Source organism: Stenella coeruleoalba (genome assembly GCF_951394435.1).
Source record: "Stenella coeruleoalba genome assembly, chromosome: 8".
Classification (NCBI taxonomy): Eukaryota; Metazoa; Chordata; class Mammalia; order Artiodactyla; family Delphinidae; genus Stenella; species Stenella coeruleoalba.
The window spans coordinates 51,302,996-51,325,610 of NC_137154.1; the positions used below are offsets into that span (position 1 = coordinate 51,302,996).

The following is a 22,615-nucleotide window of genomic DNA, read 5'->3' on the forward strand; positions in this document are numbered from 1 at the left end:
GCAGGGATGGCAAATGATGGCTTTGTCCCTCCTTCATCTGTTCACTCATTCATTCATTCTCTCCAAGAATATTCATGGAGCACTGAGCACCTATTCTGTGCCAAGCTCTGCCTTGGGCACAGGGGACACAGAGACAGTGGTGAGGCCAAGTAACCACAGGATGGGCCTTGCCCACAGCTGGGCAGCATTTTCTGGGCAGAGGGAATAGGATGAGGCCTCCAGGGCCACAGAAGGAGAGGTTTAAGTAGAGAAAAGAAGGAGCCCTGGACAAGGTTGAGGGTATCAGGGTATCTGACACAGGGCTGTTGTATTCTTCCTGTCCCGCCTTGACCCTCTCATTCACAGTCTGCCCAGTTGCCAGATGCAGGCTTGGTTCTGGGCAGAAACTTGCTCAGTGTTCTCCACTCCCAGAGGGACTTGGTAACAGCAGAGGGGGCTCTGTGTAGCCTAGATATTGTGGAGGGGCTTTGTCCTGACACGGAGCTGCACTGTTGGCAAACTTGGGAGCCGCTGCAGAGTTCTATGCAGGAGTACCTGACAATGTGAGACCACGTCTCACTCTCCTGGGCATCAATGGGAGTTGGTTCCATGTGCCATGACAGTATATGTGTTAACAGTTCTCTTGGTTTTAGGCAGAATTTTTTTGTACAAAGAGTCAAGGAACACACTATTAACAATTCAGCAATAGCTGTAATAAACTAAAAGGCCTTGTCAGTTTCACACTGCAATGAAAGAAGTGCCTGACACCCTGGAAATGCCTAACCACGGGATTTAGTCCATCTTATGCTTAATAGCAAACCAGCTAGGAAAAGAAAAACTTCAATATTCATATCAAGATAAGCCAATCTCTTATAACATGAGAAAGATCCTGTCTCTGGAAGCAGAAACCAAATCCATCAAAAATACAAGTGGAAAAAGCAAACTTGATGCTATGTGGGCAACAAAAGAAAGACTCAGGACCTTCATACAGAATTCCAGGGCATGTGTGAAGAGTTAGGTCAAGTCTCTGGAGGAATGTTGGCTAAAGATGAAAGACCTGACAGCTCCCCTTGGAGAAGAGAACACAGATAATGACTTGGACTTGGGAAGTGGAGACAGTATTTATGACCAGACCAGAGGAGCCGGGAGGAAACTGACTGATGTTGAAAAGTCGAGTGTGCATTTAAACATCCAAGATGGAGGGAGAAATCAATTCTACATCAACATTGCTAAAGAAAGAAACAAAAAAGCCGACATGACTAATCATCTTAGAAGTATTCAGGCTGAGCAAATCTTGACTTTTGAAAAAGTGCATATCAAAGTCTTCAGGGAAGAGGAAATGAAGTGACTGACCATTGTCAAGAGAAAGAAATGGAGTCTCTTGAGAAATTATCTGTGCAGGAAGATCATTACTGGGAACAAGAAGAGGAAAGTTCTGAAGCAAATGACAAGATGAGCATGCAAATTAAGAGCTGAAGACCTTCAGAGAGCAAATCAAAGACCTTTACGAAAAGCTGGAAAGCATCATTTGTTCTCAAAACCAAATTATCTCCCTGGAACCAAAAGGTCCTGATCACTGGACAAGAGCACAGGAGGCTGAAAGAAACCTCTTCATCTCAAGACAAAACATTGCAGATATGAGACAAACAACAGTGGAAACAGTGAGCTTCTAGAAGTGGTTCCTCATGCATCTGATGATCCAGATGGAGAATTTTCCAGGGAGCGTTTGCAAGCCCTCATCTCTGGGCATGGGGTGCTGTTTCTTCTGAGATAGGAGGGTCTCAACACCCTTCCCCTCAGACCCTCTCCTTGGCTGCCAGGCTTTCTTCCTCCATTCCCAAATCTGGTGTTTCCAATACATTCAAACAGGAAGTTCCTGACAAGAAGACATCTTCCTCCCTGTATTAGTCAGGGATCTCTAGAGAAACAGAACCAGTAGGCTATACATACATATATAAAGAGATTTATCTCAAGGAATTGGCTTATGCAGTTGTGAGGGCTGGCAAACCTGAAACCTGTAGTGCAGGCCAGCAGACTGGAAACTCTCAGTCAGGGGCTGAGACTATAGTCCACAGACTATATAGTTTTCTTCCTCAGGGAAATCTCCATTTTGCTCTTAAGGCCCTTTGACTAATTGGGTGATCATCAAGGATAATCTCCTTTACTTAAAGTCAACTGATTGTAGAGATTAACCACATCTACAAAATACCTTCACAGTAACGCCTAGATTAGCATTTTGATTGAATAATGGGTATTATAGCCTAGACATAAAACAAAGCTAACTGCCTCCCAAGCCACAAGCCTGGATGAAGCCCTCAGGGATGGCTTTCCACTAAGAGATTGCTGTCCTTCTTATCTTCCCTCATGGGCTGGGTTTTTCTCTGGACATTCCTGTCCATGAAATGGAAGTACTTTACCTTCCAGGTTCTTTGAGCCTGAAAGTAACCCTTCTTTCTACTCAAACCTCTGAAACACTGCAAGACCATTTCATTTTTTTCTTCAAAGTTATATGAAAATTTTCTACATTTTTTAAGTTAAAAAAATTTTTTACAACAATAAAGAACAATCCAACTGAAAAATGGAGAAGAAACATTTCTCCAAAGAAAATATGCAAATGGTAATAAACAAATGAAAAGATGCTCAACATCACTGATCACTAGGGAAATGCAAATCAAAACCACAAGACAATACTTTTCACCTGCTAGGATGGCTGTAATCAAAAAGAGAGACAATAACAAGGGTTGATGAGGATGAGAAAAACTGGAATGCTCATGGGTTGCTGGTGGGATTGTAAAATGGTGCAGCCACTTTGGAAAATAGTTTGACAGTTCCTCAAAATGTGAAACAGTTACCATATGATGCAGCAATATCATACCCAAGAGGAATAAAAACATATGTCCACCCAAATACTTGTACACAAATATTCATAGCAGTATTGTTGATAATAGCTAAAAGGTAGAAACCGAAAATGTCTATTAACTAATGAATGGATAAATAAAACATGGTATAGAATGTTATTCATCAATAAAAAGAAATGAAGTACAGTCAACCCTCCATACCAGCAGGTTCTGCACCTGTGAATTCAATCAACTACAGATCAAAAATATATTTTAAAAAATTCCAGGGCTTCCCTGGTGGCGCAGTGGTTGAGAGTCCGCCTGCCAATGCAGCGGATACGGGTTCGTGCCCCAGTCTGGGAAGATCCCACCGGCTGCAGAGTGGCTGGGCCCGTGAGCCATGGCCACTAAGCCTGCGCATCCGGAGCCTGTGCTCCGCAACGGGAGAGGCCACAACAGTGAGAGGCCCGGGTACCGCCAAAAAAAAAAAAAAAATTCCAGTAAGTGCCAAAAAGCAAAATTTGAATTTGCCTAGGGAAGGCAAATTTACGTAGTTGTAAAAACACATTGTATTTGCAACTATTTACACAGCATTTATATTGTTTTAGGTATTATAAGTAATCTAGAGATATTTTAAAGTATAGGATGTGTGGGGCTTCCCTGGTGGCACAGTGGTTAAGAATCCGCCTGCCAATGCAGGGGACACGGGTTCAAGCCCTGGTCTGGGAAGATCCCACATGCCACAGAGCAACTAAGCCCGTGCGCCACAACTACTGAGCCTGCGCTCTAGAGCCCGTGAGCCACAACTAGCGAGCCCCCGTGCTGCAACTAATGAAGCCCACGCATCTAGAGCCCGTGCTCCACAAGAAGAGAAGTCACCACAATGAGAAGCTCGCTCACCTCAACGAAGAGTAGCCCCCGCACCGCAGGTAGAGAAAGCCCGCGCGGAGCAACAAAGACCCAACACAGCCAAAAAATAATAATAATAAAATGAAATAAATTAAAAAAAATAAAATAAAGTATAGGATGTGGATGTGTGTAGGTTATATGCAAATATTATGCCATTTTATATAAGGGACTTGAGCACCCAAGGATTTTGGTGTGTGTGTTTTGGGGAGTCCTGGAACCAATTCCCTGCAGATACAGAGGGTCAGCTGTACTGATACCTGCTACAACATGGATGAAACTAGAAAACATTAAGTGAAAGAAGCAAATCATGAAAGGTTACATATGAAATGTTCAGAATAGGCAAATTCATACAAAGTAGTGGTCGGCAGGGGCTGGGGAGAAAGGGGATTGAGAGTGACTGCTAGAGGATATAGTTTTGTTTTGTTGTGTTTTTTTGCTGGGCTACATGGCATGTGAGATCTTATTTCCCCAACCAGGGATCGAACCCGCACCCCCTGCAGTGGAAGCGCAGAGTCTTAACCACTGCACTGCCAGGTAAGTCCCAGGATACAGAGTTTTGTTGGGCTGCGCCCCACAGGCCTACAAGGCCTGTGCTTGCCCAGCTTCAAGACTGAACAGAGAGCCCGAAGTCATCAACAGAGACATCGATGGTTTAATGGATGGGGGGGCTTACACGTCCGAAGCAAGGTCCTGGAGTGACACCCCACTATGCACGGCAGATGGCGGGCAGGATATGGTGGCAGTCTTCATTCCCAAGGTAAGGGAAGATTACCAGTTATAGGGGAATTGGTGTCAGGTGGGCTCATTAGTTACCAGGGAAACCAGTATCACTGCCTCTTTGATAAGAACAATTACCAGCTGGGGCCTGGGGCAAGTATGTAGGAAGGTCAGTCATTTGCGTAGGGTTTAGGTGAAGCAGGCACCGGTCCTGCAGGGGATTCACAGAGTAAGAGAACAGCCATCTTGAGTGGCCTGGCCATACCAGTTTCTTTTTGGGGTGATGAAAATGATCTGAAACTAGATAGTGGTGATGGTTGCACAACTTTGTGAATATATCAGAACAGTGAATTGTATACTTTAAAAGAGTGAATTTCGTAGTATGTAAATTATATCTCACTAAAATTATTTTTAAACTTTTACATAAGAGGTTTTGCTCCAGTTGCATTTTGATATAAATTTCAGAATTTTTTGATAAATGGAGATAATATAAGTTATTCTCATTATATTATACTCTCTAGAAAATGTAAGCAGTAAATTTTAATTTGATAAGCCAGTCCACTATTCTCTAACCAATATATTATCCATGAGCTGTTCATCCACCAGAGACATTTGAAATAGCAAAATACTCTTCTCTCTGCTAATGGCTCTATGTACTACAGTTACAACAGAAATGTAAAAGTTAACTTGTTGGCTTGTTGGTCTCAATACATTGTAGTTAATTAAACAGCCTCTCAAAGCCAGTACTGCTGAAGCTGTTTCCTACTATGCTCTCAGCACTTCTCACTTGTCAATCCACACTCTTCCCACCCATCTGCACAGCTGCGAAGATTAAAAACAATCTCAGTAGTAATCATCATAGCTTCAGGGGTCTATGAAGCCCCAGGAATTATATGCAAAATGTGATGTGTGTGTATTTTTTCCTGGGCAGCGTCTACAACATTTATCAGCTTCTCAAAGAGGGTCATTGACCAACATTTCAGAGATTTATGTCAGGTCATGCTGCGTTTAGATTCTGTAGTGGCATCTGTGGTTTTAGTTTGCCAAGCATCCTTTCCCCTTTCCCTTTTTTCTCGTCATAGCGCCCCCATCTTTGGTTGGGGAGTGGGGAGACCTTTCCCTGAATTCCACACTGATGCTGGAAAATCTTCTCTTTCCATCTGTTACTAAATCCAGAGAATGTCATCTGGGAGCTCTCTGCACTGTTCCCCTGACCCATCCCTCTTTGAAGGAGCCACCAAGGGGAGCAGGGAGAGCAGGGAAGAGGGGCAGCACCCAGATTCCCTGAGGCCAGCTCCACCCTACCCTCCCTCCTTTCCATCTTTCTGCAGTAGCAGCGACAACTGTAGTCTGGAGAAGGTAGGGGTGGGACATTCCAGACAGACACAAGGATGGAAGACAGCGTGGTTTAGGAGAACTGATTCCTGGGGCTGCATGGAGGGGATGAGCTCAGAGGCAGACAGGATCAGCCCTGGCGGATCCCCCAGCAAGGCACGCACTGCATGGAGGTCCGAGGTACCGGGTTAGCCTGAGGTCAGGATTACAGAAAACCAGGAGCAAGACAGGGAAGCTTAAAGAGCCAAGCTGTGCATCCAGGACTGGGGTGATGGCAGGTCAAGCCCGGCTGGAGGAGGATTGAGCCCCGCCCCCAACCGAGGGAGGAGGGCTGGCTTCGCCCCCTACCGGGAATCTGTGCATGCTAGTCCAAGACCACCTCAGAATCACAGATGACTTGTTATCCAGTGAACTGAAGGTCAAATAGGGGATCACTAGGTGGGCCTGGAACTGGAGAGAAAGGACGACTTTCTCTAGGATCTATGTGCCCCCTCTCTTTGACACCCCCTTCCGGTTTCCACTTGGTAGCACCTTCCTGATCCCCTTATCTCCAAGGCGCTTAGGGAAATGGCCCCCTGCAGGAGCCTTCTGAGACATGCTGCTCTGGCCGCCCTGGAACCATGAGCCCTGCAACTCCGGTAAGAAAGAGATCTCTGGGACAGGAGAAAGGGCCCAGGGCAGGGTGGGTTCCATTCTCAAGGGATCTTTCAGGCCCTGACAAGCTCTATCCTCTGAATGACATCCTGGGTCTGCTCCTAGGTGGGGGTTTGTAGGGCTGAGCTATTCAAGGAAATGATCCTGGAGGAACAGACTGTGGTGGTAGATAGAGAAACAGTCTTCTTTCTCTAGTTGGGCCCCTTTCAATCCATTTTTGACTGTCCTAGAAATACCTTTCCAACCCATAAATTGAATCATCTAACTCCTCACCTTGAAACCCGCAAGCCCAAGCTCCAGTCACTATGTCATAATGCCCAAGCTCCTGAGCCTGTCATCCAAGACTTTCATGTTATATCCTTGCAACCCCTGCAGCTTCATCACCTGCTGATCCCCATGCCCCCCCCACTCCCACCCCTGCACTCTACCTTCCAAACACGCTGAAATACTGGACACTCATACTCATCCTTCAAGACCTCTTTCAGCCTCCTCTGGGAAGCCTTCCTGAACCTCTTGGTCAAAGTCAGTCTTCTTTCCCATTGTCAAACCATACCCTGTGCTTTAATTGTGTGTTTATGTTGTCTCCTCCACCAGACGGGAAGCTGGGAAAAGAGGAGGAAGGGCCTTGTCGGATGCTTTTTTATGCCCTCCACTAACGCCCGGTGCCAGGCACAAACTAAGTATCAAGAAAACATGGCAAAGCTAGGAGCCTGGTTTCTCCTCGTAATTTACATTTTTCTAGAAAATTAGAGGTCAAGATTCTTGGGAAAAAAGTATTTCATGATAAATGAATGAACAAAATAATGACTTAATAGCAAAATAAAATCGCAGGTGCGGCCTGTCACCTGTGCTCCGGTTGGGCACAGGGCTACCACCCACGAGAGGCTGTATATTGATTACCCATATCTAGGCCTGCAGACTACAAGTCCCAGAAGGCCTCCTGTCGCACATCTCTACACGCCCCGCCCCCTCCCCGGTGGCGGGGCGGGACCGGAGGGCGGGGCCCCGAGGCAGCTAGACCCCGGGCGCAGCCTGGGGAGTGAACAGCCCCGGGCGCTCTGGGGCGCACAAAGCGCAGGCGCAGCGGGTTGGGAGGCCGCAGCACCAAGTAGCGGCCGTTTTGGCAGCAGCGTCGCAACAGGTGTAGACAGGTGGGTGCATCAAGGGGGGTTGGAGAGGGAGTTTGCACCTGGCCGTCTTATCTGACCTGTGTCTGAGCCTGAAGATGGGAGGGAGCAGCAAGAGAAGCAGGGACAAGCCCGGGCCTTCCAACCCAGGTGTTCCAGCCAGCCCTTGCTGCGCAGCAACAGGTGTGAGCTAGTGGGGGGAGGGGCGAAGGCACCAGCTCAAAAGTAAGCCGCGCTCAAGAACAGAGGGCACCTGGATTCCAATCCAAGCTCCGTCACACACATGGACAAGTCACATGCTATAGCTTAGTTTGTCCATCTGTAAAATAGGAGGAAAGATCCTACCCATCTAGTAAAGTACTCAATAGAGTTGCAGTGGGGCCCAAACTTTGCTGTACACTGAATCACCTGGGTATCTTGGAAGACTATCAGTGCTTACCTCCTGCCCCCAGATATTCTGATTTAATTATTACTGGGTATGACCTGTGTATCAGGAGTTTTAAAAGCTCCTACCAGAATAATGGTTAGAAGCCAGGACTGCTGGGTGTGAATCCTGGCTCCACTGCTTAATAACCAAGCAAATCTGCGAAAGTGCCTGGACCTCTCCAGGCCCCAGTTTCCTGGGAATAACAAGGATTATTGTGGGGCTTCAACGAGATACTAGATGAAAGCACTTGAGAAGTATACCTGGCACATAGTGCTCGATCAATCATAGTTGCTGTTGAACTATTATTTTATGCACTTTGTAAATGGCTCTGGTGGGGTTCAAATGTGAGGGAGGCTTCTCTTATCATGAAAGTCCCTCATTCATTGCCATGATTCTAATATTCTCTGCTGCCAGCGTTTCAAAATTCCAGGGTTTCTAACATTTTACGAGTTCGTCACTTCAGTCTCTACCTGCCCGATGGACATGCTTTTACAGATCTGGAAGTGGAGGCCAGGGAGAAGGGACTTGGTCAAGGTTATGGGGCTGAGATTGGAATCCAGGCTTCTGACCCCCAGCCCCACCCCAGCGCAGTGGGTGGCTGCCCTGCTGACCCTACAAGCACAGTGCTCCGATTATGTGCCTGGAGCAGAGAATGGGAAGGAGACAGACAGGCTTGCCCTCTTTGTTTACTCACACTCCTTTAAACGTTTCCTCGGTGGCTCCCCCAGGGACGACAGGGGTGGGGGCTTTTCTCTGAGGAGCTGCTGTGGAGCAGCTGATGAGGCCCGTGTGTCCTTTGGCTCCTCTGACAGGTTCCGCCTGACTCTGCCCTGGAAAGTCCTTTTGAGGAAATGGCCCTGGTGAGGGGCGGCTGGCTGTGGAGACAGAGTGAGTGACCCTGGGCCAAGCCCTCATCTGTCCTGCACCTTGTCCAGGGGCAGGGATGAGGAAAGTGGCCTGTTGGACCTGCACAGTGAACCCTTCTCCCAAGAAATCATGCCCTTTTTATCCTCCCCTCCTTTGTCCATACTCTTGTCTCTGCCCGGAATGTCCTTCACATTCCTGACTGCTTGGTAAACTACTTATTCTTCAAAACCCAGCTCAGATGTCCCCTTCTGTGAGGAGCCTTCTCTGCCTTTTCTCTCCTCACCACCCCAGCCCCTGCTGTAGCACCAAGCTGGGTTCGTGGCCCCCTTCTTCGTTCCCAGTGCCTCATACATGCCCCTGTTATAGCCCTGATAAATATATAACCGTCTTTACCTGTGGGCCTCACCACTCCCCCACCTCATACTGGCTCCAGACTGTGAGCACCTCAACTGCAGGGACTGGGTTTAATTCTCTGTGTGTCCACAGCATGCATACCCAGGGCTGGCCACAGAACAAGGTGCAGAACAAAATGAAAAATGCCTCTGTGCTTTGGAATTTGTAAAGCTCTAGGAAGATCTCTTATGTCTTTACCCTTTTCTGTAAAGTTTTCCAGTCACAGAATGTCTAAAGCTAGGGCTCAGACCCACCTCTGACCAGAGTCATGATCTGAATCAGAGCTGTCCCGGGCCAGGAGCTCCCCACACCCTATGACCCGTACTCACTTCATTCAGTTCAGCAAACACTGAGTCCAGGTCCTGCTGGGTGCCGGGACAGGTGAGGTGAGCTATGGCCAATCCCTCTGCTCCCCATTTGGTGGAAGAGGCAGACACTACACAAATGACTGTCACCTGGGGCTTGGCCTTTTTTTTCAAGTATGCTCACAATTATAAGCAATAATTGTACACCCCTCAGCAGAATGGATGCAATGGAAACTAAGGGTTTCCTTAAGGCAAGCACTTGATGACTAGTTGTTTTGTTAATTCTTGCATAAATCATATTCTGCATTCATACAAAAACAACTTAACACTTTTTCTCTGACAAACTGTACATATAGAAACAAATGTTCAGTTGGACATGAATTTAAATTTGTGGAGGTGCTCCATGTCTTGTGACACTTAAAAAAAAAAAAAAAGATTTCCAGCTTCCCCCAAGGAAAGAATCTGATCATTCATTTACAATTCAGCACATTTATGGAGCCCTGACTATGTGTTAGGCCCAGTGGGAGGCAATGGGTGAGCAAGACAGAGGCCCTGCCATCATTTCAGGGAGTAGACGGGCAAGGACGGGGTGGTTATAACACTGGGGGCCGGGGGTAAGGGGACTCTGGGAACCCACCCAGGGCTCCTGCCCCCCAGCAGGCTCTGTGATCAGCCTGCCTGGTGGGTCTGGAATATCGCACAGGCTCCATCCTCCGCCGCTGGAAGCGGAATTGGTTTGCCCTGTGGCTGGATGGAACCCTGGGCTACTACCAAGATGAGACTGCACAGGATGAGGAGGATCGCGTGCCCATCCGCTTCAACGTCCGAGACATAAAGATAGGCCAAGAGTGCCACGGTAAGCAGAGCCCCTTTCTCTCTGGCACTGTGACTATGGCCACGGCCCCCACACTGTGTCTGCCTGAGAACACCTGCTCTTCTCAGGTGGAAGGCTCTTTGCGGCTTTCAGAGGCCTTCCATAGACATTGCTTCTGGGCCTCTATCACCCCCAATTCATGTGGGTGTGAATTAAGAAATCAGTTCTTTATTGAGTTCCTACTCTGTGCTGGACCTGGGCCCTATGCTGGGTTCACAGAGGTGAGTCAGACACAGTTCTTGCCCTCTCCCGTGCTAGGAATGGAAAAAGATGAAATGAAATAAGGAGGCTCAGAGAAATTAAGTGACTGGCCCAAAGTCACACAGCAAATCTCCTTGATCAAGGCTCAGGCCATAATTATACAGGGAAACTGGGAGATAGATATACCTAACTAGAGAAGCAGGCAATGTGGAAAGGTGGAAGGGTCTAAAGAGTTGAGCAGAATCCCAAGGAAAGTGTGTGGGATCAGATGATGTTGGCAGTGGCCAATAAAAAGGACTCAGAGAAGTCAATTCCTATTCTTGTTTCTGGTTTACTGCGGAAACCTGGGGCCTGTGCCCTGTGGAAACCCCATATATGTGTGTCTGCCTTTAGATGTGCAGCCCCCAGAGGGCAGAAGCCGAGATGGCCTGCTGATCGTGAACCTACGAGAGGGTGGCCGCCTGTACCTGTGTGCAGAGACCCAGGATGATGCCATGTGAGTGGTTCCCAGGAGAGGATGGGGTGGGATCTTGGGGAATATGACCAGACGCCTCCTCCTCATTGGGCCTCTAGTTCCCTAAAGGTAGGAAAAGGGGACAAAGGGGACTACTACAAAGCATGGTAGTCTCAGTGGAGTCTGGGCAGAGTGGATTTGAAAGGCTCATGGTGATGGGTATGGTATCCAGGAAACTGATATGGTTAGGGATGAATTCAGGATTGTTGGGGGAGGGGTGTGCATACCTACCTCAGGTGTGTGGTCCCTGGTCACTCAGAGTTGGGCATCTAGCAGCCTCTGAGGTGAGCCCTCGCTTGGGGGTGATACAAAGGAACAGACAACCCCATGGCATCCTCAGAGGCCCTCCTTCTCACTCCCTTCCTAGAAGATGGCCTGGGGCAGGGGGTACTCTGATCTGAGGGATAGACCCTAACCTGCCTAACAGAGGCAGCCCGCGGGGGGGCCCCCCATGTGAGATGCAGATCCACACTGAGAGACGGGGCGTGTCTTCCTCACTCACATTCTTGCCCTTCCCACTCTCTGGCGGAGGGTCAGTTGGCCTTTGTGCTACAGGAGAGTGAAAGAGATGGGATGTGTGGGAGCAGGGGAGGCTGAGCTCGGGGTAGACAAAGCACAGAGCCGCCTTGTCCGCCCCAGCCAGGTGCCATGGCAACCAACAAAGGCTCAATTGTCCGGTGTCCACTGGGTGTTCCCGGGGCTCTGGGGTCAGAGCATTGGGGAACTGAGTTTGTAGGTTTGGGATGTGGAGGTGGGTTGCAGCCAGAGAACCAGCCTAGGCATGTCAGAATCTGAACTCCTAAGGGACCACCCAAGCCCAGCTGTCTTTTGTCCAGATGGGGAAACCGGAATTTCTAGAGGGAAAGAGACGATGGACTAAGAATGCATTAGGAGGCTGCAGCTCAACTGAGGGCTTGTCTATGTGACTGGAGCAGCAGAGGGGGTCACCTTTGTCTACCCAAGGGAGTCAAGAGGATCTCCCCCTTCACAAGAGACTAGGGCTAGAGGCTGGGTTGGGGAGGAAAGTCTAAAATGTGGGGCCCAATCTCCTTTCTCCTGAACTCTCTCCTCATGGTCTGGTGGGTTTGCATTGCAGAGCATGGAAGACGGCACTGCTGGAGGCGAACTCCACCCCGGTGAGCCCCCTTCCCTCCCTGTCTCCTCCCCACCCCTACCTGCCATGGAATCATGGGTGACTCAGATTCGGTCTCTGCCAGCCAGAAGTTCTCAATTTCCATATATGTGAGTGACTGAGTCCCGAGTGGAAAAGGACAGAAGACATCCAACTGGTGCTTGGAAGAGGGAGAGAGAGGCCTCCAAGAAGGCTTGTTGAAGGGGGTGGCATGTGAGCAGGGGGAAAGGAACTATCTTTTGTCCAGCAAGTATTATGTGTCAGGTGTGATATAGTTACAGTACCAGCTACTCCCCTCAACCGTCCTGTGAGGTTGGGATTATTGTTCTCTCTCTGCAGATGATAAGATTGAGTTTTATTCATCCACACAACAAATATTTACTGAATTCCTACTGTGTGCCAGGCACTGTGCCAAGGACCAGGGATCAGAGGGTAGCTAAGGAGATGTGGGCCCTGCCTTCCTGGACTCAGCCTAATGGGGAGCTAGACGTGAAGTCACAAATTACAGAGTTAGTGATTCCATTGCAGTGCATTCAATGTGCATCCACCTTGATGGCCTGATCCAGGTGGGAGTCCAGACAAGGCTTAAGATGAGACCTGAAGGATAACAGAAATCAACTGGGTGAAAGGGCTGGGGTGGGGTGAAGGGAAGAGCTTTCCAGGCAGAGGGAACTGCAGGTGCAAAGGCCCTGAGAGGGGTTATGATGCTGGCAAGTTGAAGAACAGAAGGAAGGCTGAGGTGGCTGGATCTCAGGGAGAGAGAGAGCCGTGGGGGAAGGAGGGTTAGCAAAGCCAGGCATTAAAAGCTCTGTTAAGGATAGTGGTTTCCGCTAAGAATACTGGGAAGTCACTGAAAGTTTTTAAGCAGAGGAACGGCATGAGCAGATCAGACCAGACTTGTAGTTTTAAAAAGATAGTCTGGCTGGTAGGTAGGGACTGGATTGTAGAGGGTAAGAGTGGATGCCCGGAGACCTGTTAGAAGGCTGGGACAGTGTGCAGGTGACTGCCTGTGGGTCTGGACTAAGGCCTTGCTGGCAGAGACAAGCTGATGAGGATAAGACACACTTAAGAGGTAGAATCAACAGAACTTAGTGATTGATGGAGGTATGGTTTTGAGGAGCTGCCCAAAGGCGTGGTTTTGAGGAGCTCGGGTGGCCAAGCTTGGCCTCAACCCCCATCTGCCTGACCCCAGATTCTGTGCTTGCTCCTTCTACCTGTGGCACGGTGGAGCTCCTTCTCATCTAGAAAAAAAAAGTCCGCTGGGAAGTAGCAGGGAAGACTGGGATGCATTTAGAAACTCCCTCAGGCGTTCACCTGCTGAGGGCCAGGCGTTGTGCTTGACCACCCGGCATTGGTTGTATCATTATTCTTCAATAAGAAGGGGTAGGGGTTGGTATTTTTAGTCCCATTTTATAGCTGGGGAGCTGAGGTTCAGAGGGGAATTGACTCGTCTGAAGTCTCGTCGTCTTAAGTCAGTGGAAGAGCCTGCACTGGAACCTAGGTCAGTGAGACTCTGAGGGAAGGGCACTAACTGCAGTAGGAGCTACATGAGCAGAGGTGGGGAAGTGGTACGTGCAAGTGTGTATATGCACACATGTGTGTCTAAAGGCCAGGAGTCTGGCCTGGCTGGAGGGTAAGGTGTGGAGGGAAAGAAATAGGAGACATGACCTCTGAGGAGCCATGTCACAAACGGCCTTGAAGTCCGGGGGAAGGAACTGAACTTTATCCTGAGGGTTGTGGGGAGCAATAAAGGGCATTAAGCAGGGGGGCTGTGGTCAGGCTTTGGAGCAGACTCAGGCTTCTGGGTGGAGGCTGGGGCAGTGGTCATCAGGGTGGAGGGACCTGGCTCTGAGCTCCAAACCCACTTACGCAGGGCAGACCAGTCCCACCCAAGAGGGGCAGGAGGAAGGAGGTGAGGGCTGACCGTTCTGTACTCTGTGACTCTATGAAGCTGCCTTGTGTCTTCTCTGCCTATCCACCTTCCTGCTGCTCTGCTTCCTAAATCTCTCTACTCTGACCCTCCACTCCACCTCCCCCCGCTCTACACACACATATGCACACACGCACACACGTGCACACACACGCGCGCATCCCTCTGGTCCCTAGGCTTGCTCGAACTGGGTGTGTTTGTACCTCTGTGTCTTTGTACTAGTGTCTGCCCATCTCTTAGTGTTCATGCCTGTGTCTGTCTGTCCTGTAGTGACCTGTGCTTTGTCCCTCCATATCCTGCAGGTTTATACCCCACTCTGGGTGGAGGCTCCAGGAGGAGCCCCTGACACAGGGCCGGGGGCACAGTCAGGGGCAAGGCTGTGGGGCCAGTGCTGGGTGCAGGTGGGTGGGCAGGCAGATCAGAGCTGTACTGTCCTCCCTGGAGACTGGGGGCCTCAGCAGCCTGAAACAGGCGAAGGTGGGCTATTCTGGAGAGACACTACTGATCCGTCTTCTCTGTGTAACTTCAGCAAAATCACCACCCCTTCTGAGCTTCCCACCATTACCATGGGCTGGGGAAGAAGAGGATACCCCCTTCCCTTGCCCAGCTGGCAGAGGGCTCTGCTAGGGCCTGTGAAGAGCTCTGAGTCTCTCCAGATGTAGAGGGCCTCTGACACCCGCCTCCCTCCCCTTCTTGGGTTTCTGTGGCTTAAGCAGGCCCCAGCTGGAGCCACCGTCCCTCCCAGGAGCCGCCGGGTTTGCCCCAAGGTCAGGTGTGTGACCTGCTCGTGGAGCCCCTGTAATGTTGAGAGGCGGATCTGGGTAAGTGCTGGCTCAGCCCTCCCGGCCTCCATTCTGGCACCAGGATGTGCCTCCAGCAGTGGGCCCAGTCACATCCCTTCCCTGCTCACAAACATTCCATGGCTCCCCATCATTCATAGGACACCAACCACAGCTCTGCTTTCAAGGCCTTCGGAATCTGGCCTGGGCCAGACTTGCCCACCTCATCCCCCTCATCCCCTGTGCTCCAACTGCTCTGCTCAACCCCCTGCTCCCAGCTATGCCCAACCTTTTCTGTCTCTCCAGCCTTTGCATGTGCTGCTCTATCTGCTGCAAAGACCCTTAATTTCCTGACAAAATGATGCTTATCCTCTAAGATGCACCTCAAAGGCTGCCACCTCCTCAGGGAGGACTTCCCAGACCTCCACACATTGTTGCTCCCTCCCACAACCCACTGCGTTAGTGCTTAGTCCTGTCTTCATTCTGCCTGATTTCTAGTTCCTATATTTTTGTCTCTATTCTCCCAGGAGACCTGGAACTTCCTTCAAGGCAAGGATCAGGTTAGGTCAGCTCTGCCCCTGTGGAACCTGGCACAGTGCTGGGTATACAGCTGGTGCACAATGAGTGCTCAGTGATGGGAACAGTCTTTTTTTTTTTTTTTTTTTTTTTGCGGTACGCGGGCCTCTCACTGTTGTGGCGTCTCCCATTGCGGAGCACAGGCTCCGGACGCACAGGCTCAGCAGCCATGGCTCACGGGCCCAGCCGCTCCCCGGCATGTGGGATCTTCCCGGACTGGGGCACGAACCCGTGTCCCCTGCATTGGCAGGCGGACTCTCAACCACTGTGCCACCAGGGAAGCCCGGGGACAGTCTATTTTGACCCTCCTATTCCTGGTGCATGAGGGTGGGGTACAAGTAGGCCTCAAGCAGTAGTCACTGAATGGGCAAATGAGTGAATGAATAAAGAGAGGAAGGAAGGAGTAAAAAAACCTCTTGTTATGGCCTCACTACTGCGCATTATAATTTAGTCCGTGTCTGTCTCCCTGCCACACACCCCTCTCCCCAGTGTTTCTGGAAAGCAGGATTTGGGGATGAATCCCCTCTCTGTCTCCAGCACTCAGCCTGACCTGGGGTGGGCACAGTAGGGGGCTTGGGTTAGAGTACCTGTGGTCAGCTAGCACAGTGGTGCTCAATGTGGCTGTGCATTAGAATCGCTTATGGACTTAAGAACAATTCAGATGTTCAGATCCTACTTCTGGATGCTCTAATTTTGTAGTTCTGGGTGGGGCCTTGGAAATCTATGGTTTAAAAAATTTCTCCTGATGATTCTGATGTGCAGAACCACTGAGCTCAGAAGTGCTAGGACCACCTAGATGCATAGACATGGTTCTGCTGGATTCTCACTGTGCCCTGGGAGTGGGCAGTGTAGGAAAGACTGTCCTCATTTACAGATGAGAAAACTAAAGCTCTGAGAGGTTACATAACATGACCGGGGTCACTTAATTCATCAGTCGCAGGGCTGGGATTCCCAGCCCAGCATTGAGGCATCCCCCATACCCAAACTAGGATAAAAGTTTGTTTAAAGTGGGGATGCCTAAAAATTGAATTTAAAAGCTATAAACTTGAGCTTTTCTGAGGTGAGGGGTCCATTTGCATGTGACCTCCTGATTGACCCTGTCCCCACCTACAAAAGGGGCTGGGCCTGGAGAGGGAGAGGATCTGGATCAAACCCTTAGATTCTGTGAGGTCTCTGGGGAATCCCCTGCCCCGTTGCCAGGTGACCCACATGAGCTTGCCTCTGGGCTTCTTAGGCCTGGAGGGTAGAAACAGGTGCCCCACAGAGACATGAGATGGTGCTCTCTACTTTCTCCAGGGCCTGGACAGGCCCACCGGCTTACAGTGCAGGGCAGATGTAGGCTCTGGACCTCAACTTCCCTACCAGTAAAACTGGGGCTCTGAGTGCTTAGATCTGTCTAGCCCCTCCAGGCTTAGAGCTCAGATCTTGGTCACCCCTACCAGAAAGCCCTATTGGATCACCCTTGGGGAAGGAGCACAGTAAGGGAAGTCACTTGAGACTGAGCATTGTTTGTCTGAGCCTCTTGCATTGCTCTGGGTCTGGTCATTGTACCTAACTTGAAACTGGACTTAGAGTTGGGTGACCTTAGTTCCAGTCTGACCCTGTATTTGACTCACTTGAGATAAATTCAATACATTAGGCACCTACCATGTTCCAGTCAGGCCTGATTAGACCCAGTCCCTGCCCTTGTTGGGGGCAGGAGGTGTTTTCTTCAAGTCTGATGGAGGAGACACCTCACAGGGATACAACAATGACACCATAGAGTGTGGTTGGTGCTGTGATGATGGAAGTCTAAGGGCCGTGGGTGCCCAGATGGGACCCTAACAGAACCTGAGGTTCAGGGAGAGTGATATGTGAGTTGAGTCTAAAAGACAGGTTAGGTAGTTGAATTTAAAAAGATGAGAAAGGAATCCCTTTCAAAGGGAAATGGCATGGATACTTGAAATCACAGGTGTGGTTGGAGGACTCCCCTTTACAGCCAGACTTCTTAAAAGAGATGTCATGACATGCTGATTCCATCCCTCCTCTCTCAACCATTCTTCAGTCCTCCATAGTCTGGCTTCTTCCTCCAACCACTCCTCTGAAAAGTGTTTTCAAGGTTGCCCACAATTTCCAATAAACCAATGGCTTATTCTCTTGGCACTGGGCAAGAGGATGGACAGAAGAGCATATTCAGAAGATAAAATCATGAGATCTGGTGGCTAATATGATGTGGAAGATGTGTGTGAAGACAGCGGTGCCAACCTGATGTCTTGGTTTGAGTGCATGGTGCTGGTGTTTAGAGGAAAGCATTCACAGAAGAGCAGGTTTGGGGGGATCGAAGGATGATGAAATTACTTTGAGATGGTTTAAGTTTGGACACCTGGACTTTTAAGGGACCACCTGGACCATTTAGGTGTTAAGCTCAGTTAGAGATATAAGGTGCAAGGGGGCTAAGAAGTCTGTTCCAAGTCTGTTCCCCATGGATAAAATGAGGGTCTTGGATTAAGAGCTTCCATTTAATTCAGCATATATTTATTAGTCCTTGCTATTCCCTAGGCCCTGCTGGCAACACAAATGAATCAAAGCCCTTGCCAATAGGCAGCTCACATTCAGGGTGCAGGCAGGAAAGGCCAGGAGGAAGGCTAGGAACAAGAGGCCCAAGCATAGTCCACAGAGAACTCAGGAAGAAAGGATTCTTTCTGAGGCCAGAAGGGCTTCCTGGAGTGGGTGACTTTTGAATTAGGCTTTGAGGGGTTGGTAAAAATCTAATGGGGGAGGGGAGAGGGCGGACAGTCTATTCCTCCCTCCCAGAGAGAACACTGACCATTCTTCTCTGAGCCTCCATCCCCAGCTGTGTGGTAGAGTGAATAATGCCTGCTGTAAGGATGAGAGGAAATAACACATGTCAGCATCTCCCTTCGGACCTGGAACATGGTGGATGCTTAATAATACTTTAGTTACTTCCCACCTCTACCTTTCCTTTCCCTTCCTTCCTCCACAACCCCCTTTTATTTCCTGGCCAAAGCCCAGGCCCCCCTCTCCATAACCAGGAGAGTAGAGAAGTCCATGGGGTTTCTCCAAGTGTCATCACTGGAGAGCTGCTACCAAATATTAGACTATCTATCAAAGGAAGTAGGGAGCCATGGAGAAGTTTTGATCAGGGGAGTGCTAGGTAGGAAGCCAGGGCAGGAAAATGGCATCGCTGGGAGCTGGATGGAGGGGCTGAAGTATTAGAGGACAAGGGCCTTGTGGGGAGGTAGGGTCTTTCTTCAGGAGCTTGCTGGTATCTGGGGACCCATTTGTAAACTTGGTGTGGTGGCTCTGTGGGCCCAGAAGGGCCTGAACCAGGTGTGGGGGGGAGGGGACAAAAGCCGGGCCCAGCTCTCCGGCAGCTGACCAGGCAGGGCTCCCCAGGTGCGCATCTACAGCCCATACCAGAACTACTATGGGGTGGTGCCCCCCAACGGTCACGACGCCACATATGTCCGCAGCTACTATGGACCGACCTATGGTGAGTCTCCGGCCCACCCCTCCCCCTGCCTCAATTCCCGCCCCTGGTCTATCAGTAGGGGCCAGGCCCCACCCTTTTAGTGACCATGGATTTTCCCAGGTGGGACCCTCCGCAAGGCCCCCTCCCCATCCCATGACTCAGAACGGTTCTTGAACCAGAGCCCCTCCCCACTCCAGAGCTGACCTCTTCTCTAGGCCGGCCCCTATTCGCTGGCTGCTCAGCAATACCCATTCTTGAGCTGGTAGCGACCCCTGGTGGCTAATTCGGGAAAGGCTACCTCCTCTCACTCCAGGGTCTGGCGGTTAGGAAGGCCCATCCATCATCAGGTGCAGTCTGGAGTTTCTTAGAGACCCCGGGGTTTCCTCGCCAGTCCATCCTAGCCCCACGGTCCCAGAACGTCCGTAGCAGATCCAGGGCATAGAAGCCGTGGGAACAGAGCGCGCGTCCTTCCCGCATCAAGCCCTCAGTTTCTCCAACTGGGGAGCAGGAGAGTGGGCTCAGCGCCTTATCTTGGTTTGGGCTGGAGTCTAGCAGAAGGAGGCGGATGATCTCTTTGCTCCCTCCTCTTAAGTCCCTGGTCCTCACGGGCTCTCTCTCCGCAGGCCCCGGCGTGACGCACGTAGTGGTCCGGGAGGATCCTTGCTACAGCGCGGGCGCCCCCCTGGCCATGAGCATGCTTGCGGGAGCCGCCACAGGTGCAGCACTCGGCTCGCTCGTGTGGTCGCCCTGCTGGTTCTGAGCCCTGGACCCTGCGCGTAGACCAGAAAGACCCCTTTCCTGCTTGGTCCCACCCTCCACCATCCAAACCCTGTCCCACTTGGCCCCTTAGTTTCCATTAGCCCCTTCTGGGCTCGGATCGTTCCTCCCACTCCCCACCCTCACCCTGCACATCAGAAGCTATCATCCCAGGCACAAACATAGCTCAAATTTCTTTTATCTACTGCTAGACACCCCAGAAATCCGTTATAGACACATATGTTTCCCCCAAACACGCCAGGACACAGAAAATGCAACTCATGGGTCTTCAAGTTGCCCAGGCACTGGAGACACAGGAATCAGGTTCTTTCCCCTGGCAGCTCCAAGCTTGGTGCGGCAGACTGGAGTAAACAAACACTTTACAAGGTGGAGTTATCAGTCTTTTGACAGTATGATGGCAAAAAGTGAGGAAGGTAGGCTAGGAGTAAAGTTGTTGGCAAGAGTGCAGAGCCGTGAACATAACGGCACATCCAAAGAATTGAATGGGAGTTCATTTGGGCTGGGGTGTGGGCAGGGGTCAGATCATGATGGCCCTTCAGGCTAAGGAGGTTGCTGGCTAAGGGGGAGGTGTGAGCTTTTTGGAGTGAAGTTTCATGATTGCACCATAATGAATATATTGCCTGTTTTAATTCCCAAACCCAAAACACTCCCTGAGTTTAGCCTCATCCTTCCCAGCTACCAGATTTCTGGATCCTTTGTTCCTTCAGTGTTCGGAAAGCACCTGTTTTCCATGTCAAGGTGCCTGGGGCAGCAACTGAGCTGAACCTGGGGTCCTCTTCCTGGGGGGCAGGTGAGCTCTCTTTGTGACTCGCCCTAGGTTGGTGCCTCCATCAAGAAATGCATTTCTGTTCCCCAAAAGCTTGGCCCCCTATCCATAGCTGTAGCTATCAGCATCTCAGGCTTTATCTCTTCCTTCACTCTTGGGGAGATGGCAGTGCTCACCTCTGGGACCTGGTCCACCTTTGTCTCAGTCCTGAAGGCCCCACATGTGCCTCCCTGCAGGTGGCCCCGCAGTCTCCCCATTTGGTCCCCTTCTAGTCTCCTCCCCCATCCTGTCCCAATCACTAGTAGAAATGCTAACATCCCTGCCCAGTAGCCAGAGTAGCCTGCTAAAGTTCCCTTGTAGATAGGGGCTCCAGTTGCCCTATTGCAGAGACTAATAAAGGTGTGGTTGGCTCTAGCCCTGACTCTGGCTTTGTTTGTTCCCCCAGGGGGGCCCTGTTTCCCTGGAACACCTCTATGACTCAGCACCTACTAGCGCCTTCTCTGGTATAGTGAGAAAAGTGTGGATTCTGAGGTCAGGTAGAATTGGTGGCAGCATGTTAGCTGAGCAATTTAGGGCAAGTCACTTAACATTTCTGTATCTTGCTTTCCCCACCCATAAGCTGGCAGGTTGAAGTTGGCTGTTCCTGAGGGCTTGAGAGGAGAGGCTGCATCAGAATCTCTGTCATCTGAGCTGATGGATGATCCAGGTTATGCCCTGCCTGCTTTCTGAGAGCCCTGTGGTGTTGGATGAGGTCTTTCCCAGTAGGTTCCCATCCTTCTAGAGTTGAATCAATGAGTTAGACTCATAGAGACAAAGGTGGCCAGGGAAGGAAACAACCATCTTACTTCAGGCCTTTTGAGGCTGCAAGTAACAGGAACCCCCATGCTCAAACTGATTTAATCCCAAGAAGGGAAAATATTGGGCCACATACCTGAGAAGTCCAGAAACTGCTTGGTCCAGGGACTCAAATATTATCACTTAGACTTTGCTTTGTTTCCATCTTTACAGCCACTGGGCTGGCTCAGAGGTTGCAGTGATATTCCGCAGCTCTAGACTAATGCCCTCCTTGGTTCAAGTCTAGCCAAGAGAGCCTCTCTTCCTCCAACAGTATGAATAAAAGTCCTGGCATGAACTTTTATTCAAACTGTTGCACATTAGCCTGAATTGGGTCTTGTGGCCATCTCTGAATCTACTGTGATCTGGAAAAGATGGTCTAAAATAACAGAGCTTAGAGCAGGGTTGGGGTAGTGTCCCAAAAGAAATTAAGGGCACTGTTCCCAGAAGTAGGATGACTAGGTGAGAGCTGGGTGGCAAAAATATCAGGTATCCACCTCAGCCACATTCCCAGACACCAACTTAGAGGGATACATAAACAAAAAGCAATGATTCAGTGAAGTTCGATAGGAACATGGTACAGTGGGAGCTCTGAGGAAGAGGTATCCAACTGTGCCAAGGGGGCTGAGGAAAGCTTTGGGACAGGAAGTGAAAATTTAGGGTGAGCCTTGAAGGATGAGTAGGAGTCTGTCAAACAGAGAAAGGAGAAAGAACAGATGGAAGAAATGGCATGAACAAAGGCCTAAAAACATTTTGGTCTTGAGAGCACTGTGAAGTTCAGGAAACAGTCTCATGTCACAGCAAGTTGCATGGTGAGGAGTGGTAGTGGATGGACCAGTTTATAGAGAACCTCCCACAGCTGGGTTAAGGGCTCTTTTCTCTGGGCATCTATGGTCTTAGGGCTACATTTATCATGGTCCTGATGATACCATGGTTATTTCCACTCACCCCACCAAACAGGGCAAGAAAGATGCAAATCGATGCTCCAGGTGCAGTTTGCTTCAAGATCTCTCCACTGATGGTTGCAGCATGAATTTTTTATCTTCCAGCTGTTCACTAGACAATTATTAAATTATTCACACACATATTAAGACAAACATTAATTCTCACAGACAACACAGTTTAATCTGGAGGTGGCCTATGGACCACATCTGGCCCACATATTGTTTTGTCTGGTCAGCACAGTGGTTTTTAAAAGTTTTTAATTAAA

At 49.9% G+C, this 22,615-nt stretch overlaps 1 protein-coding gene across 2 annotated transcripts; it reads left to right on the forward strand.

The window, feature by feature from the left end:
* Window positions 1-7,429: 7,429 nt before the first annotated feature.
* Window positions 7,430-21,627, forward strand: PLEKHB1 (pleckstrin homology domain containing B1). Of its 2 annotated transcripts, none has more exons than XM_079928740.1 (7): window positions 7,430-7,582; window positions 8,798-8,873; window positions 10,254-10,406; window positions 11,019-11,121; window positions 12,236-12,275; window positions 18,953-19,049; window positions 19,652-21,619. In XM_079928740.1, the coding sequence occupies exons 2-7, from the start codon at window positions 8,837-8,839 to the stop codon at window positions 19,786-19,788; spliced, it is 567 nt and encodes a 188-aa protein (XP_079784866.1). In that variant the 5' UTR covers window positions 7,430-7,582; window positions 8,798-8,836; the 3' UTR covers window positions 19,789-21,619. The 2 variants fall into 2 exon arrangements, with proteins under 2 accessions (XP_079784866.1, XP_079784867.1); XM_079928741.1 differs by lacking the exon at window positions 7,430-7,582 and adding an exon at window positions 14,918-15,022 and having other exon boundaries at window positions 19,652-21,627.
* Window positions 21,628-22,615: the final 988 nt, after the last annotated feature.